Source organism: Eptesicus fuscus, chromosome 8, assembly GCF_027574615.1.
Source record: "Eptesicus fuscus isolate TK198812 chromosome 8, DD_ASM_mEF_20220401, whole genome shotgun sequence".
Lineage (NCBI taxonomy): Eukaryota > Metazoa > Chordata > Mammalia > Chiroptera > Vespertilionidae > Eptesicus > Eptesicus fuscus.
In genome coordinates, this window is record NC_072480.1 from 46,152,940 (window position 1) to 46,168,584 (window position 15,645).

Sequence of the window (15,645 nt, forward strand, 5' to 3'; positions counted from 1 at the left end):
CCTCCTCCTAGATAAAGTCTATTGCTTTCCAGCTCTAACATTCTGAGCCCCAGGAGTGAAACCAGAATGAAGAAATCTGGTGTCTTCTAAGTGATCTCCTTTAGCCAGTGATCATCTCCTGGTCATAGCATAATCCCAGTGAACCATGGTGAATTAGAGCCATTAACATTCTTGGTCACATCTTATATTTAAAATATCTAAAATGTCCAATTCTTTATGGAACTGTAAATTTCTTTAATATATAATCTTTATGACTCCATCATTGAAAAGAGTTATAAAAATACATAAAGTTGGGCCCATTTGGGGGTGTCAACAGAGTTGAAGAATTATATGGTTATCTCACTGTATTCTATACTCCTTTCAGAGAGACAAAATTTCCTTTTGCACTAAAGTTAAAGCCTAAGATTTAGTTCTTGGCATGAAAGAAGTACCATAGTAAAACTTTTATATGGAGACTCTTAATTTTGCACATGTGTTTGATATTCTATGAAAGCAATTTAAGTAAGCTGAAGAGAGAGAAACATATTGAGACTTTTAATAACTACCTCTCACATCTCATGGGAGAGGAAGAGCAGTTGGGAGCGAGCTGATAACTTTCTCTCATACAATACCTATCTTAGAAAAAATTATCTAGTAAAAGACCATCATTAAAGGGGATCAAATATACGGTGATGGAAGGAGGCTAGACTTTGAGTGGTGAGCACACAATGCAATATACAGATGATGAATTATAGAATTTATACTTTAAAATTGTATTGTGTTATTAAATAATGTTACACCAATAAATTTAATTTATAAAATGAGACAATAATACCGTGGTCCCCCAAATCTCTATTTTCCCCTTAATCTGCTCTGTAAAGGACAATGGAAAATAAATTACATAACGACAACACAGATAAATGCTTATATATGAAATTTATGCTATGGCTCTACATAACAGACAACTAATATTTTCTCCCAAACATTTTGAAATCTACATAAAGAAAAGCATTATTAGTTGCTATGGTTAACAAAATTTCTTTTTAGCGTTTCTCACTGTATCCACAGAGAAGTGATAGTTTTTCTTTGAGTTAATTCCAGCTGCTCATAAACTATACAATTATAAGGTGCAACTGACACAGGAAGGGTTTGGAATTAAGCCTTTGCTCAACCCTGAAGCACTTGGCTAGGCTTCTATAAAAATCTTTTTTTCACACTTTGACTCACAGCTTTTCATCTTCTACCACAGTGTAAAAGACACGATGCAATAGATGTGGTCTTAATTAAAGAATGAAATTTATTTTTATATCCTTCAGCTTGAGAAGTTTATGGGCAATCTGAACTTCTTTTACTGGATCTTCAAATCTAGCTAATGACATCAATCTGGGTGAACAACCAAAGCAGATACACATTTTATACTTCACATAATCTAGAACTTTTTATTTTGCTTTAAATATTAGTGTAGACTATTCAGAATTAAATCTTATACTCCACCCTACCAAATTGATATGTGACACTGTTTATTGAAAACTCCACTAATAATATGGTTTATTCAGTGATTCACTCTGAGGTCACTTTGGGAATGTTCTTCTTTGAAGGCATGCATAGGTTCCAATTTTGGATGATCTATCTATAATTATTGCATTTGTGAGATTCTAGTTTCTTTTCTTTCCTCAGGTTCAAATCCATTCCCCTTCTCTGTCACAATAGCTAGGGTCCAAAATGACTTGGGGGCAGGGAATGGGGAAAGTGTAGGAGGGGGTGGAGGAAGTGGCAGTGGGAAGTGGGGGTGGAGAAGAAAACACAGTACCTGCAACAGGCAGGAGTAAAAAATGCTGGAGGAAGTGAGGATGCCCACCATCGGGCTGAGAAACTAAACCTAATCATGTTGTGAGGGCAGAAGCATACCTGTATTAGTTTGCTAGGGCTGCTGTAACCAGAACCACAGACTAGATAGCTTAAAACAGAAATTTATTTTCTCACAGTTTTGGAGGCTGGAAGTCCAAGATCAAGGTGTCAGTAGGGTTGCTTCCTTCTGAAGGCCATGAGGGAAGGATCTGTTCTAGGTCCCTCTCCTTGACTTATAGAAGGCTGTCTTCACCCTGAGTCTTCCCAATGCCTTCCATCTGTGTGTGTCTGAGTCTAAATTTCCCCTTTTTATAAGGATACCAGTCATACTGAATTAGGACCCATCCTATACCTCATTTGAACTTGATTATCTTCGTAAAGACCCTATCTCCAAATAAAGTCACATTCTAACATAATGTCATTAGGACTTCAACATATGAATTGGGGGGAGGGGGCATTATCCAATTTATAACAACATCCCAAAATAAGGAATAAGGTTATGGCCATGTGTCTCTACTCTCAAGTTGCAATGAGAAAGGTTCTCAGTTCATCCACAGTTAGCGGAGAATCACTTTCTGGGACAAAATTCTAATTTCTCAAGATTCACATTTCCTGGTGATCTCTCACTGCTTACTATGGTATTCCCTAGTTTAGCATTTGTAGGAAGCTGGATTATGGAATACCATGATACTCTACTTTTTTATTCCATTGTCCCCAAGTATTTAGTGAAGTGTTATTTTAAAATGTTAAGGGGAGAATCACTTCATGCCTAGGCTATTAAGATAGTACAGTGGCCCCAGAGGCCAATAAGGTGGCACTAGGAAGTAGTGAGGGACCATCAGGGGTTAGGCAAATGCAAAGTCTTCGGTCTCCATTGCTGAATTTGAAGGATGTAATCTAGGAGGTTTCCTTATACAGTTCTAGCAGTTACGTTGAGGAAGTCATTTTTTGAATTTTATATATTTAAGCTGCAGAGTCAAATGATTTTGATACTTCTGAGAGATTTCTGTTGAAATCCTATACATTTTATATATATTAATTGGCATATTTCCTACTAAAAGTGTGAAGCTAGGATTTTAAATGTGAGGAGTAAGTGTAGCTAAGGAATGTTGATTAACTTGCAGATTTATCAATTATCAATGGTTGGGTGTTATAAAAAAGAATATTAAAACTTATTTCATATATAAGATAATTTTGAATATTATTTTTCATCCATATAAATATTAATTTTGTGAGAGTCCTTTTACTGATTCCATGTAAAATAACCTTTTTTAAGTGTACTATTCAGGATCAGAAGGGAGATTTACAAAAGCTGAAATTCTAAAGTTGTGCAAATTTAAAAGAAAGAGAGAAAAATGAAACAGTCCCTCAAAATTTTGGAATCAATTGTGCCTACTATCAGTGTTATATCACAGATATACTGTAAATAACTATAATTCTCTTAACTATCATTTATCTATGCTTATTCAGTTCAACTACAATTGTAGTCATTATGCCCATAAATTTTATTTACATTAACTCATTTGCTCTCACTGCAACCCAATAAGATTGGATTTTATTATCCTCATTTACAAAAGGAACCTTAGATAGGTTGTCAAACTTGCCCAAGAAAATGGAGGAATAGATGGCCTCACTTTTACTCTTTTTAAAAAAATATATATTTCTTACTGAGTTCAGAGAGGAAGGGAGAGGGAGAGATAGAAACATCAATGATAAGAGAGAATCATTGATTGGCTGACTCCTGCATACCCCACACTGGGATCAAGCCCGCAACCCAGGCATGTGACCTGACTGGGAATCTGACCATGAGTTTTTGCTTCATAGGTCGATGCTCAGAACCATGCTGGCCAGGACACTCAAACTCGTAAACTATGTTCCTAACCAATGAAGTTCATGACAAAGGCTTTTCCAAACTCATGGGGGGAAAAAAATCAAGAACTATCAGTGTTAAAGCAAAGATATATTATAAATAACTAATATATAAATAACATACCACAGGATATTTATTGTATCTTATGAAAGTGTGTCAAATCATAAATGTAGCTCAAGATTTAAGAGTCTAATTGTCCCATTTATCCTGCACATTATGAATTATTGATTCAAATTTTATGTTGATTTTTCATGTTTCTGTAATCCAAAAAGTTGGAATGAAGTCTCTAATTAAATAGCCAAGAATTGATTTCAGAAGGACAGGTGGCTCAGCCTCAAATCTTGACTCTTTTACAAATTAGTTAATTGACCTTGGAAAATTCACTTAGCCTTTCTGAGCCCCAGATGCTGTCCTGCAAGATTTTGTGAGATCTGAATGAGATAATCCATATGGAAATACACAATTAGTACTTTGTGACACAAAGTGGTACTCATTGAATATTCGCTGAATGTGAATATCAATCAGTTGTTTCTTTTCAGACCAGATTTCTCAAACCTTCCAAAGATTAGTTCTTTGTCTCATAATATCATGCTCTCATCCTTGAGTTGTATAGATTAACAGCTCAATGTCAGATTTTCAATGTCCCATAGCTTTATACCACAATATCTATGTCTAAGATTGTGTACTGATTTTTAAAGTTTTTATTCTGTTTTTTTATTTCCTAAAATTATATTGTATATATATATATGTGTGTGTGTGTGTGTGTGTGTGTATATACAAACATATACATATACATATACTTATATATATATATATATAAAATTTATTTTTTTCTATAGAGATCGGGACCTGGAAAATTTAATTGAAGTAAATTCTAATGTGCCCAAAAATAAGAATGGAAGGTAAGGCTTAATTTAATTTACTTTTATTTTATGAATTCTATCTGAGCTTGCATTAATTATGTAAACTTGAAATGTTTTCTAAGGAATTGCACTATAGTATGGTATTTAAGTATAAATACTATCTCAACACAGGACAATGTACAAGGTGATTAATAAGCTGATATAGGAAAAAATTATTAAAATTCAAATTCTGTTAAAATTTCTGACTAAAAGCCTGCTGTGCTATTGCTTAGTATAAAAGGCATCATGAAAATTCAAATTTCTGCACTTGGCCTGTGAAGACTTATTTTTACTTACTGTTGCTTGGTAGATTTTTCAGTGGTGCAGAAAACACACTGAGAATATTTTCTTTGGCTGCCTGGTGCTAAAAGAATACACAAATTCATCACAGCCACAAAATAGGACCTAATTTTGAAGTTTCTTTATACCACACAGCATAATGGCTTTAAAAACTATTGTACCTTGGTTGCTTTTATAGGAGGGTTTGGGTAGAAACTATACTTTATTGTTTTTCCAGACTATTTAAATTAGGAAAGAATAAAAAATTATTCCATGGCAGCAAATCTTTTCCCCATATCTATATAGAGGGAACTCTAAAAACAATAGGGTTCTATTTTATATCTTCTTAAGGTGCAGCTGCCTTTTCTGTTTAAAAGTTTTTTAATCTAAAGAAGTGATATTGTTGATATTTTGTGCAAGAGAATATAAAATCAGGAAAAGAGGCAGGTTACTTATTCCTCCTCCCCTCCTCCCTCAATTGTATAGAAGGCTCTTGCATCTAACAGGTAGTTTTTCTGTTCTCTTAGCTCCCCAAATCACCTCCCTCCCTCCCTCCCTTCCTTCCTTCCTTCCTTCCTTCCTTCCTTCCTTCCTTCCTTCCTTCCTTCCTTCCTTCCTTCCTCCCTCCCTCCCTCCCTCCCTCCCTTCCTTCCTTCCTTCCTTCCTTTCTTTCCTTCCTTCCTTCCTTCCTTCCTTCCTTCCTTCCTTCCTTCCTTCCTTCCTTCCTTCCTTCCTTATTTATTTATTGGTATTAAGAAAATCTTTGATAAAATGAAAGAGTAAATTTTCAATCACATCGCCTGGCCAGCGTCGCTTTGTGGTTGAGCATCTACCTATGAACTAGGAGGATGCAGTTGGATTCCTGGTCAGGGCACATGCCCAAGTTGCAGGCTCAACCCCCAGTGTGGGGCGTGCAGGAGGCAGCTAAACTTTCCTTTTGGTTTTCATGTCATTTCTATATTGAAGTTTACTAACATAGAGGAGAATAAGGAGCTAAACCTTTCACTGTTTTTGCATTAGAATTTTTCTCTGTTTCATAGGAAAAAGCAAATATGCCTATACTTTGTTAAGCATAGTGACATTTTGAGTTTAGCAGAAATCTAAGTCAAAGTTCTTCTACAATCTTTGAAGTATTGCTTTCCATTAAAAATAAAATGAAAACTGGAATTTCTCCAAGCAACCTCTGGATGATTTTCATTAAATTGATAAACTCTCAGATATATTGTACATTAAAAGCTTTCTAAAATGGCACTGCTGCTGTGAAAATGTTACCAGTACCAACTTCAGGTGGTCCCTGCCCTTAATAAAAAGTATTCCATCCTAGTACTAGATAATGTGTCGTATGCTGAAAGATTATTCTTAAAGGTGGTTTCTGTGAATAAGTAAAATAGGACATGTATTCTGCTTGTGTACCTGTGCAGAAACCCAGCAAACATAAATGGGTTTCTGTTACTTAACAGAATTTTAATAAAATTTAAAAAAAATTAAGATAAGAAAAATTCTAAATCGCTTTGATTTTTAAGTGGCAAACATTTGTTTGCTTTCTCAGGCTGGAAGACCAAGTCAATGGACTGACTGATGCTTCCAACAACCGGTCCCCCAGAACGACTACCCATTCTTATGAAGCGAGGAAGAATCTCAGGTAGTGTCACGGTCAATTATAAAACAAAGGACAGGACTATTCTTCTTCTGTTTTTAATAAACATCACATATCCAACCTGACCCTTCTTTTCAAACACAGAAATTTCTCATTTTATTAGTGGCTAAACAGGCTTACACAAAGGTGTTGAGTTAGCAACTTGGTCCTTGGTAAATTGTGACATCTGGATAAGAAGATATAAAATGTAATTTTTCCCTAAAAAGTCTACAGTGTGGTGTGTTTTGTTGTTGTTTTTTATTTAAAGCATGATTGTGATATTGGCGTTGACATTCTTTAGCTAGATTTAAAAGTTTTATTAAAGTCAGATGTTATGTTTAGTTAAGATCCATTTTTGTTTGAGATTTGGGGGACAAGCATGGTTTGGAAAGATGAATGGAACATCAGGGAAACTAAATGTCCCATTAAAGACACTAAAACATAGTGCACAAATACTCAAAATAATCTTCATGCTCTACAACAGATTTAGTGAGTGACCAATTTTCATATTAGTATTCTAGAAGGAGGCCAAGCCAGTGGAAGGCAGGAATGAAATGGGAGACATAGGAAATTTTGTAGAAATAAATTAATACTACTTTAATGTTGATATTTCAAAGGTAATAGTTTAGAAGTATTATAGTATTTTTTGCATTGGATTGAATAATAGCCTTGTTATTTTTTATTATTCTTGTACATAAACTTTAAATATAAAGTTAATATTTTTCTCCAGTTCCAATGCTGACCCCGGGCCTGCAGGACCAAAGGATACCGTTGTATACACGAGAACATATGTGGAGAACAGGTGCTGGAAGTTTATTTTTTAAATATTTTTCTATACTTACAATTTTGAAATGATCTATGTTTAAGAAGAAATGGTATTATTTTAGAGTGTACTTATATATATTTTTTCAAATAGAAGACCATTTAAGAGTACATTGGATTCTAGGTATATAATTCTTCATAATGTTTCTAATATTAAGTAGTTATCAAATAATCATAAAAAGTCATTTGGTAGACTAATAATTTAATATAGCACATGTATACATAACAGGATAGACATTTGAAAGTTTTCATATATGTTTATGTGAGAATATGACTATTTATTTATAATTAGCTTTATAAAATCACACAAGAATTTCTATGCTAATTTGGACTTGAACTTTAATTAAATGGTAGTATCCACTGTTGTTTGCCATTTATCTGAAATAGGGGGTATACCTTTTGGTAGATATACTCTGGCCCAAATTCCAGGGAATTGTTGTCCCACAAAATCTGCTGGTTATGTGATGGATGTTGAGGAAAATATCAACCAAGGCCAGGGACGTGTGCATTTGATTTTCAAGGAGAATAAAAACAAGAATTAGTCTAATTGTGGGGTAATGTAATGGCGGGGCATGCAAATGTAGATATAGGTGACATGTGTTAATCAGAGCCCATTTCAAAGAAACCAAAGAGCAGAGCATCTGGGAGGGCTTTTGGGGGAAGGAGACTCAAGGAAATTCAGTCCACTTAGTGTCAGAAGGTGAACAACCATCCAAAAAAGTTTCTAAACCCCACACATAATTTATAAATTATAAATTTAAAATGCAGCCTCCAAATTTGATTTTTCTGCTGAATCCAATTCTCCCTAAAGTCTACATGGATGGTTCAGTGCAGTACCGAGGCCCCAGAATCAGACTTGGGATTGAATCTTTGTCATTTACGGACCATGTGCCTTGGCAAAACTGCTTAACCACTTCAAGTCTCAGTTTCCCCATCATTAAAATGGGAGTAATGATATACGTGTCATGCAAAATATGTGCAAACTCTTATTTAGCATTGTGGGTTATGTGTTCCATAATATAGATTCTATTTCTGACAGCAGTCTGCCTATGGGCAATTGGGAGGGAAAGAGAGTTTTCTCATTAAAAAAATCTCAGGGGAGGGCAGTGGAGTATTGCTTACACAAGGAGCATATTGCTTCCATTCCTAATATATGCACAGGTAACATATGTACCTGGGAAGCAATTATGAGCAGCCAGTTGGTTAGTGCACTACAGATTTCATTTGTCTCGAGGAAAGAGTGACGTTTAAAAAACTGAAGCCACCTAAGAAATGGAACATGGAGGACTTTTAAAAATTATGCTTTTTTTTTTTTTTTTTTTTTTGCTTTCACACTAAACTAATCTTTCTTGGCTGTATTCAAGTAAAAATAAAATCGTCTATAGCTTGTGTAAAAGTTGAAGCGTCTCTAGTTCTCCATGTGAGCAATGTACATGTACCTGTGCTTGCACTGGCTCTCACTTTATGCATTTCCTTTATTTTAGACTACATGTACCTTTCTTATGGTAAATAAATGAGAAAGGTGCAAGCATAAATTTTATGAAAAATGACATATTTTGCTGTGCACTCTTGCCTCGTTCTCTATGTGAACTTGGAGATGGCTATATATCAATATTTCTCCAGATTGAAAAAAAAGGTATTAGTATATTATCCTGGCTTGTACATCACAAAAAAATATAATAATAAGACTGCATGAGGAGGTGTGTTTGCTTTCTCACCTGTCTACAGGTATATACATTAACACTAGGGAAATAGCCCAGTTCTCACATGTCCATATGTGTTGTTTGTAGTAAATCTCCAAAGGATGGCTACCAGGAGAACATTTCTGGAAAATACATACAAACTGTTTATTCAACTTCAGATAGGTGAGTATGTCTATATTTCCATACATAAAATTCTATGCACACACATCTATGTATATTTTATACACACACATTCTTGTTGTCTGTTGTACTTGGAGATGGTGCTCCTGATGGTGATTGTTATACACAGGGTGGGGCCAAAGTAGGTTACCGTTTTGAGTACGTGAAACAGAATTTATTCTTATATTATTATTTATTAATTTTTGTATTATTTCCCATACGAACATCTGTAAAACTACTTTTGCCCCAGCCTGTGTGTAAAGTACTACAACCTCTGCACCCAGGAATTTGTTCCTTGGTTCTGGGCTGTTGCTAATGCATTTTATTCCAATAGAGCTTCTGTGCCTTACAGCTGCCCCCCCGCCCCGCCCCCGCTCGCCCCAGGCCAGCCCCTCTGCTTTGCTGATTCCCAGGAGCCCCAGTACCACCACATCTGAGAGTCTAGGTCTCATTGCATCACTAGACTGTGCCCTCAGCCCTCCCTCGTCACGGTTTTCTAAAGCCATCTCACCTTACAAACAGCTGCGTGGATACTGCCATGACCCACTCTGGGCCCGCACTCAGATCCCAGGAGGGGTTACAATGAGTATCAATTTTGTGCTGGTAAACCGACCCCAGGCTTTTGCTGTTAGCGATCATCTTTTAACATTTAATGCTCAGTGGGGCACATAGATGACCCTCATGAGAGTGTGGCCAGCAGATTGCCAGTGGAAGAAATGAAAATAAATAATTAGCATTATATCCCAACCACTAGAAACCAGCTGCAATGCAAATGTCTGATGTCCTACTGATGGTGTTTCTCTATAGAAGAGCCTGGGAATAAGGCTCGTTGTGGGTAAAGACATATCTAATTTTTATGCACAACCTCTATTTGTAATGAGGTGCTTGTCACTGACCAGTTATTCAATAAATGTTTTCTGTTTTGTTTTTTTTGTTAATCCTCACTCGAGGATATTTTTCCATTGATTTTTAGAGAGAGTGAAGGGAGGGGGAGAGACAGACAGACAGAGGGGAAAACAGAGAGAAACATCGATGTGAGAGAAACACATCTATTGGCTGCCTCTTGCATGAGCCCTGACTGAGGCTGGGGAGGAGCCTGCAACCAAGGTACATGCCCTTGACCAGAATTGAACCTGGGACCTTTCGTTCCGCAGGCCAGCGTTCTATCCACTGAGCCAAATCGCCAAGGGCAATAAATGTTTTCTGAAAAGCATGAACCTATGTTCTGTTTGCTAAGGGAAATATGGATGGACCAGGAATCAAAATTGTATCTCCTGCCCTAGCCAGTTTTGTTTAGTAGGTAGAGCGTTGTTGGCCCGTGGACCGAAGGGTCTTGAGTTCGGTTCCAGTCAAGGGCACGGACCTCAGTTGCAGTCTCAGGACCTCAGTTGCAGGCTCAATCCCCAGCCCTGGTCAGGAAGCATGTGGGAGGCAACCAATTGATGTATCTCTCTCACATTGATGTTTCTCTCTCTGTCTCTTCACCTCCATTCCACTCTCTCTAAAAATCAGTGGAAAAATATCCTTGGGTGAGGATTAACAACAAAACAAATATTATGTCCCCTCTGTCGCTTTTATAACATTTTGCCCATTACTAATGCTCTCTCAGTGTCTTAACTGTAAGTCATTGCTCTTTGAGGGGTGAAATCTACCCAAGCGTGAGCTATAGATACTGCCTAGGTGACCAAATACCAGAGCTGGATCCCTCACATACTTAGAAAACACCTTTGACTAACAGTGTGATTTTAATAAGGACAATACCAGCATTGGAGCTTTCCCTGGGCTCATAGCTTTAGTGTTAACTTAAGGAAGGAAAATATTCTTCATAGAAGTATTGCTCTTAATATGAAGAATTTCAGTCCTGGTCCTTAAGTGGTCCTTGAAATTTTTCTTAGTCATGAAAGCAGAAGTCAATTTTCTAGTAAGACCAGTCAGTCCAGCAACTTTTTATGTTGATTATTGTGTGACATGAGCCATGTCCCCACAGTTCTTATCGAAGCACACTAATCCCATTTAAAGTGGCTTCCCACTTCACAGGATTAAGGCAAACTCCTCCGCACATTATTTATGGCCTTCAGAACCTGCTCCTGCATATCGACTACTGTTTAATCACTCCAGACACCCTCATTGAGTAGCACTTTGGTACAACCTGGTTACTCTGCTCGGAATCCCCCATCATGCCCCTCCCCACCTCACTGAGCTCACCTAGCAGGCTCCTTCTTCCTCAAGCTGTAAGTCACATGATACTTTCCCACAAGCCTTTCCTGCCTTCACCTGGGATTAGTTGCTCCCTTGGCTGTTCTCTCCTAACTCTTTCCACGTGTCTATAATATGCTGCGATCATCTAGTCACACACCTGGCTACCCCAGTGGACAGGAAGCTTCTCGTTGGAGGAGACTGTCTCACTCTTCTTTATAGTCCCAGCTCCTAGCGCAGTGCCTCTGGAATGGAAGAATGATAGAGCATGCCTGTCTTCTACTATTGAAGTGCTTGCATGGGACATGAAGTGTGTGTACATATGTGTAGAGTCCATAGGAAAATATTTGCCAGGATTATATAAGCAAGTAGCTATGGAGTGAGATGGAAGAGGAAGTTTTTATTTCTATACATAAGGTTTAGGAAGAGGTTACTTGACTGGCTGAACGCATAAAGCCAGACAAGGTTATCTACTCCAATCTCTTTCCTCTCCACCTCCTCCTCCCTTTCATTTCCCTCCTCTCTGCTTCTAGTCCTGGGCTAGATGACAGGATCATCCTGGCTCTTGGGTATGACTCATTCATTTCAACAATGTGAGCCCAGCAGTCTGCATGGGCAGGCCCAAAGGTAGCCCAGGGACCCTGGGGCCATGTGGCCTTGCTCAAACCCTACCTCTGCTACTCACTCACTGTCTGGCAGGCACCCTTCTGTGCCTCAGTTTACTCTTCTGTAAAATGATGATAAAAAGAATAGCATCTGCTTCTCAGAGATGTGAAGAATAACTGAGTTTAAATAAGCAAAGTGCATGGAAAATATACTGTACATATTAAGCATATTAGCACCATATAAGTATTGGCTGTTTTTATTTCACCACTCCATTATTTACCAGCTCTGGAAATTTCCGGCCTGCATGCCAACAACCCTGAAACTAGTAAAGTCCTCAAGGTGCTATTTAAGACAGTCCTAAGACCCTCCAAAAGGAAAACATCACATAGTTATTGGCTTTTCTTAAGGCTCTGTTGTGACCCAAGGTCTTTTTGGACATGCTGATTAAATATGTACAGTTCATTTATTATTAAACATTATTTTTCCAAAGTAAATAATAAAACTATTTTTTCTTCATCAAATTTGTGTGTGCAGGGGTGTTGTATCATATTGGAGAATATAAATTTTGTCATAAAATGTAGCCCAGTATTCTGTCTTTTAATGATACCAAGAGTAGTGTCATAGGAGAGCATTTTGATGACTAGAACCTAGACCCTAAGGTCCTAGGGATCCATCATTTATTAATTTATTACCAACACACTCTTGAATGAAGTTCTATTTTGTCCTATTGAATGTTTTGAGAGTTAAAATTTTATATTAATCTATAGTATAATTTTTCTATGATATATATAAATTAATAATTCAAAATCCTCTTTGAGCTTCAAGGGGTACTTATGAATTAGTTCAATTAGGAAACTGTAATTATCTTTGCCCTGCCCAGACACACTTTTGATTGCTAATGGATTAATAATTTGAGACCTTCCTTTGTGTTAATTCTTTGATGTTATTTTGAGGAAACTAGAAGAATCAATTCTATCACTAAAATAAGTAAAATCTAAAACTTTCCTCAATTTCTACAGCTTCCTAAAGTATCAACAAAATTAACATCATTTCCACATGACTTTATGGGGAATACATTTGTCTTTTGTAAGATGACAAATTTATTTTTAATTGCTAATATCTCTCTAGGTCTGTCATTGAAAGAGATATGTGCACCTACTGCCGAAAGCCCTTGGGCACAAAAACCAAAATGATTTTAGATGAATTACAAATTTGCTGCCATTCCACTTGCTTCAAGGTAAGGTTATGTTTATTGTATTTAACTAAATACAAAATTGCATAATGACTGGAATAAAAATAATTATTTAATGAAATAGATGAGATGAAGTAAAAGCTTTCAGAAACACTCTCATCCACATTAATAATGCACTACTTAAGTATTTCTCAGAGTTCTTCAGCCTAACCTCAAAGGTTTTTAATTACTGTCTTGGTGTTAGGCTTAGAGTTGATTACTGAAACATTTATTCCTCTTACTCTAGAGATTTAAACCTATGAAAAGATAAACACTTGTTTTCTTTATAAAAGTTTTTGCAACATTTTAATAAATCATGCATTGCATAAAATATATAATGAATGCAGAAAGGAAAGAAATTTGTTGAGAAGAAAGCTAGCAGCTCCTTATGAGTCCTATCAGTTAGGACTGATAAGGGTAACAGCAATTGAAACTCAGTCTGCTTTTGAGAGCACTATTAATGATAGTTAATTGTGGCTCAGTATAATAGCAATGAAGCTTACATAGTAGAATGCTTCAGTTTGTATTTTCATATTGCATTGCTTTTATTTCTCAAAATAACATTGAGTAGGTCAACATCTTAGTTTTTGGTGTAACTGGATGAGCACTGAACTGGAATCTAAAGATCTGAGTTCAAGTTTTCTAACTCTGTCACTAACTATGGCTGTGCGACTTCTGGACAATCACCTAACTTAACTTGGCCTCAGTTTTCTCATCTGTAAAAATTAAGAAGCTGACTAGAATAATGACTATACATTAAAATCATCTGGGAGGTTAGAAGAACAATAGAATGCTTGGGACCAGCACTAATTAAATCAAGACTCTCAGAGATAATTTCTGGGCATTGGTAGATCTAATGGGCAGCCAGTATGAGAACTATTTGCCTGACTTTATAGGTTCTTTTTGTGTTGACATTCTATGGGTTGATGGAAATTATCTATTTCAGTCAAGTAGCTGTAATACTTTGACAACTAATTGTTTCTCCTCCAAGTAGCTTCAGTGATACATAGCAATCAGGAATAAGATGCTTAGTTATGAACAACAACAAAAATCTAATTTTAGGCCAATCTATATAGAATACTATATAAAATATATTCTGAAAATTTTATAATTGTTTAATGATGAGAAAATTGAATTTTCTTTTAGTTATTAAAATTTACTCAGTAAAAAAAAAAGATTATAGTTCTTTATTTAAAATTAGTATGCAGAAAAAAATTTTTAAACAAGGAAATTCTCTTGGTTGTGGGTATGGGTAAATACAAATAATTTCCATTTATTATATTTTGGATTATTTATTTTCAACTTAATTATAAAATTCTACTAAGAATAAAAATGTCCCCACACTCCTAGAAAAAGATGGATTATTCTATAGCCATGGTAATAGAGAACCACGTAGAATAGTTTAAACAAGATGAATTAATCAATGACAATTTGCTTCAATGAACTGGCTTCTGAGAACCAACCAATCAATGATAGCTTCATGCTTGAAAGTCAGCCAATGGACAGTGGATTTGCTCCATGAACATAGGTCTAAAGCAAGCTAACCAACACAACTCAAAACAAGCTTTTCCCTATACCCTCTTAAAGGTATAGAGGAACAAACAGAAATTTGTTTTGCTTAATGTTTGCTTAATGTCCTGTGTGTATTCCTGAACTCTGGATTGCATAGGTCTCCTTAATAAGCAAACAAAAAATATGCTTTGTGTTTCTGTTTGACATATCAACTGGTGATCTTGTCCTTAGCATAACCAATTTTTTAAAATTTATATCTACTCTATAGTGAGTTAAGTAGAAACTTTAATGATAGATATGCCCTGAAATGCACAGTTTTGCATGTGGATTATAGACAAGTATACTCTCACTTTCTCTGTGGATTCTCATGAGGCTGCACCTGAGTGCTAATATGGAGAACTGTACTGACTGAATTGAAAGGGCTTTTTATCCCATTACACTAAGAATCTAGACTTTATTTGTAATGTAAACTTTATATATTGCCTTTTCCTTTAGTGTGAAATATGCAAACGGCCTCTGGAAAACCTGAGAGCGGGAGACAGTATTTGGATTTATCAACGGACAATACACTGTGAACCTTGCTACTCCAAAGTTGTGGGTAAGTGTTAAGCTCTTTAAGAAACGGTTACTTTTGCTAATATTAATGAGAATTTAATATTGTTAAAAATGAAGGATTTCAATAAAGCAAAAAACATTTTATTAATTATATTTAGTTAGGAATTCAGTTGCAGATAGTATGGTAGTATTTTGTTTTATGGTATAAAATCAGTCAACATTTATATTGTCTTCTGATATCAGACCTGGCATAGGTACAATTAAAAAAAGAGATTATTTATTATAGAACATTTTCCATTTTTTCTAAACAAAAATAGATCTTCTCTGCTCAAATAATTGGAATTGAA

General features: G+C 36.0%; 1 protein-coding gene across 10 annotated transcripts in view; it reads left to right on the top strand.

Moving 5' to 3' along the window:
• Positions 1-15,645, top strand: part of SCEL (sciellin) — a 113,539-nt gene that overhangs the window by 92,318 nt on the left and 5,576 nt on the right. For 9 of the 10 annotated variants that reach the window (XM_054719882.1, XM_028148987.2, XM_054719877.1 and 6 more), the window contains 6 exons: positions 4,537-4,599; positions 6,428-6,520; positions 7,245-7,316; positions 9,127-9,201; positions 13,129-13,237; positions 15,239-15,341. In XM_054719882.1, coding sequence (XP_054575857.1) covers positions 4,537-4,599; positions 6,428-6,520; positions 7,245-7,316; positions 9,127-9,201; positions 13,129-13,237; positions 15,239-15,341 — 515 coding nt within the window. The remainder of the gene's footprint in view (positions 1-4,536; positions 4,600-6,427; positions 6,521-7,244; positions 7,317-9,126; positions 9,202-13,128; positions 13,238-15,238; positions 15,342-15,645) is intronic. The other variant, XM_054719879.1, reaches the window with a different exon arrangement.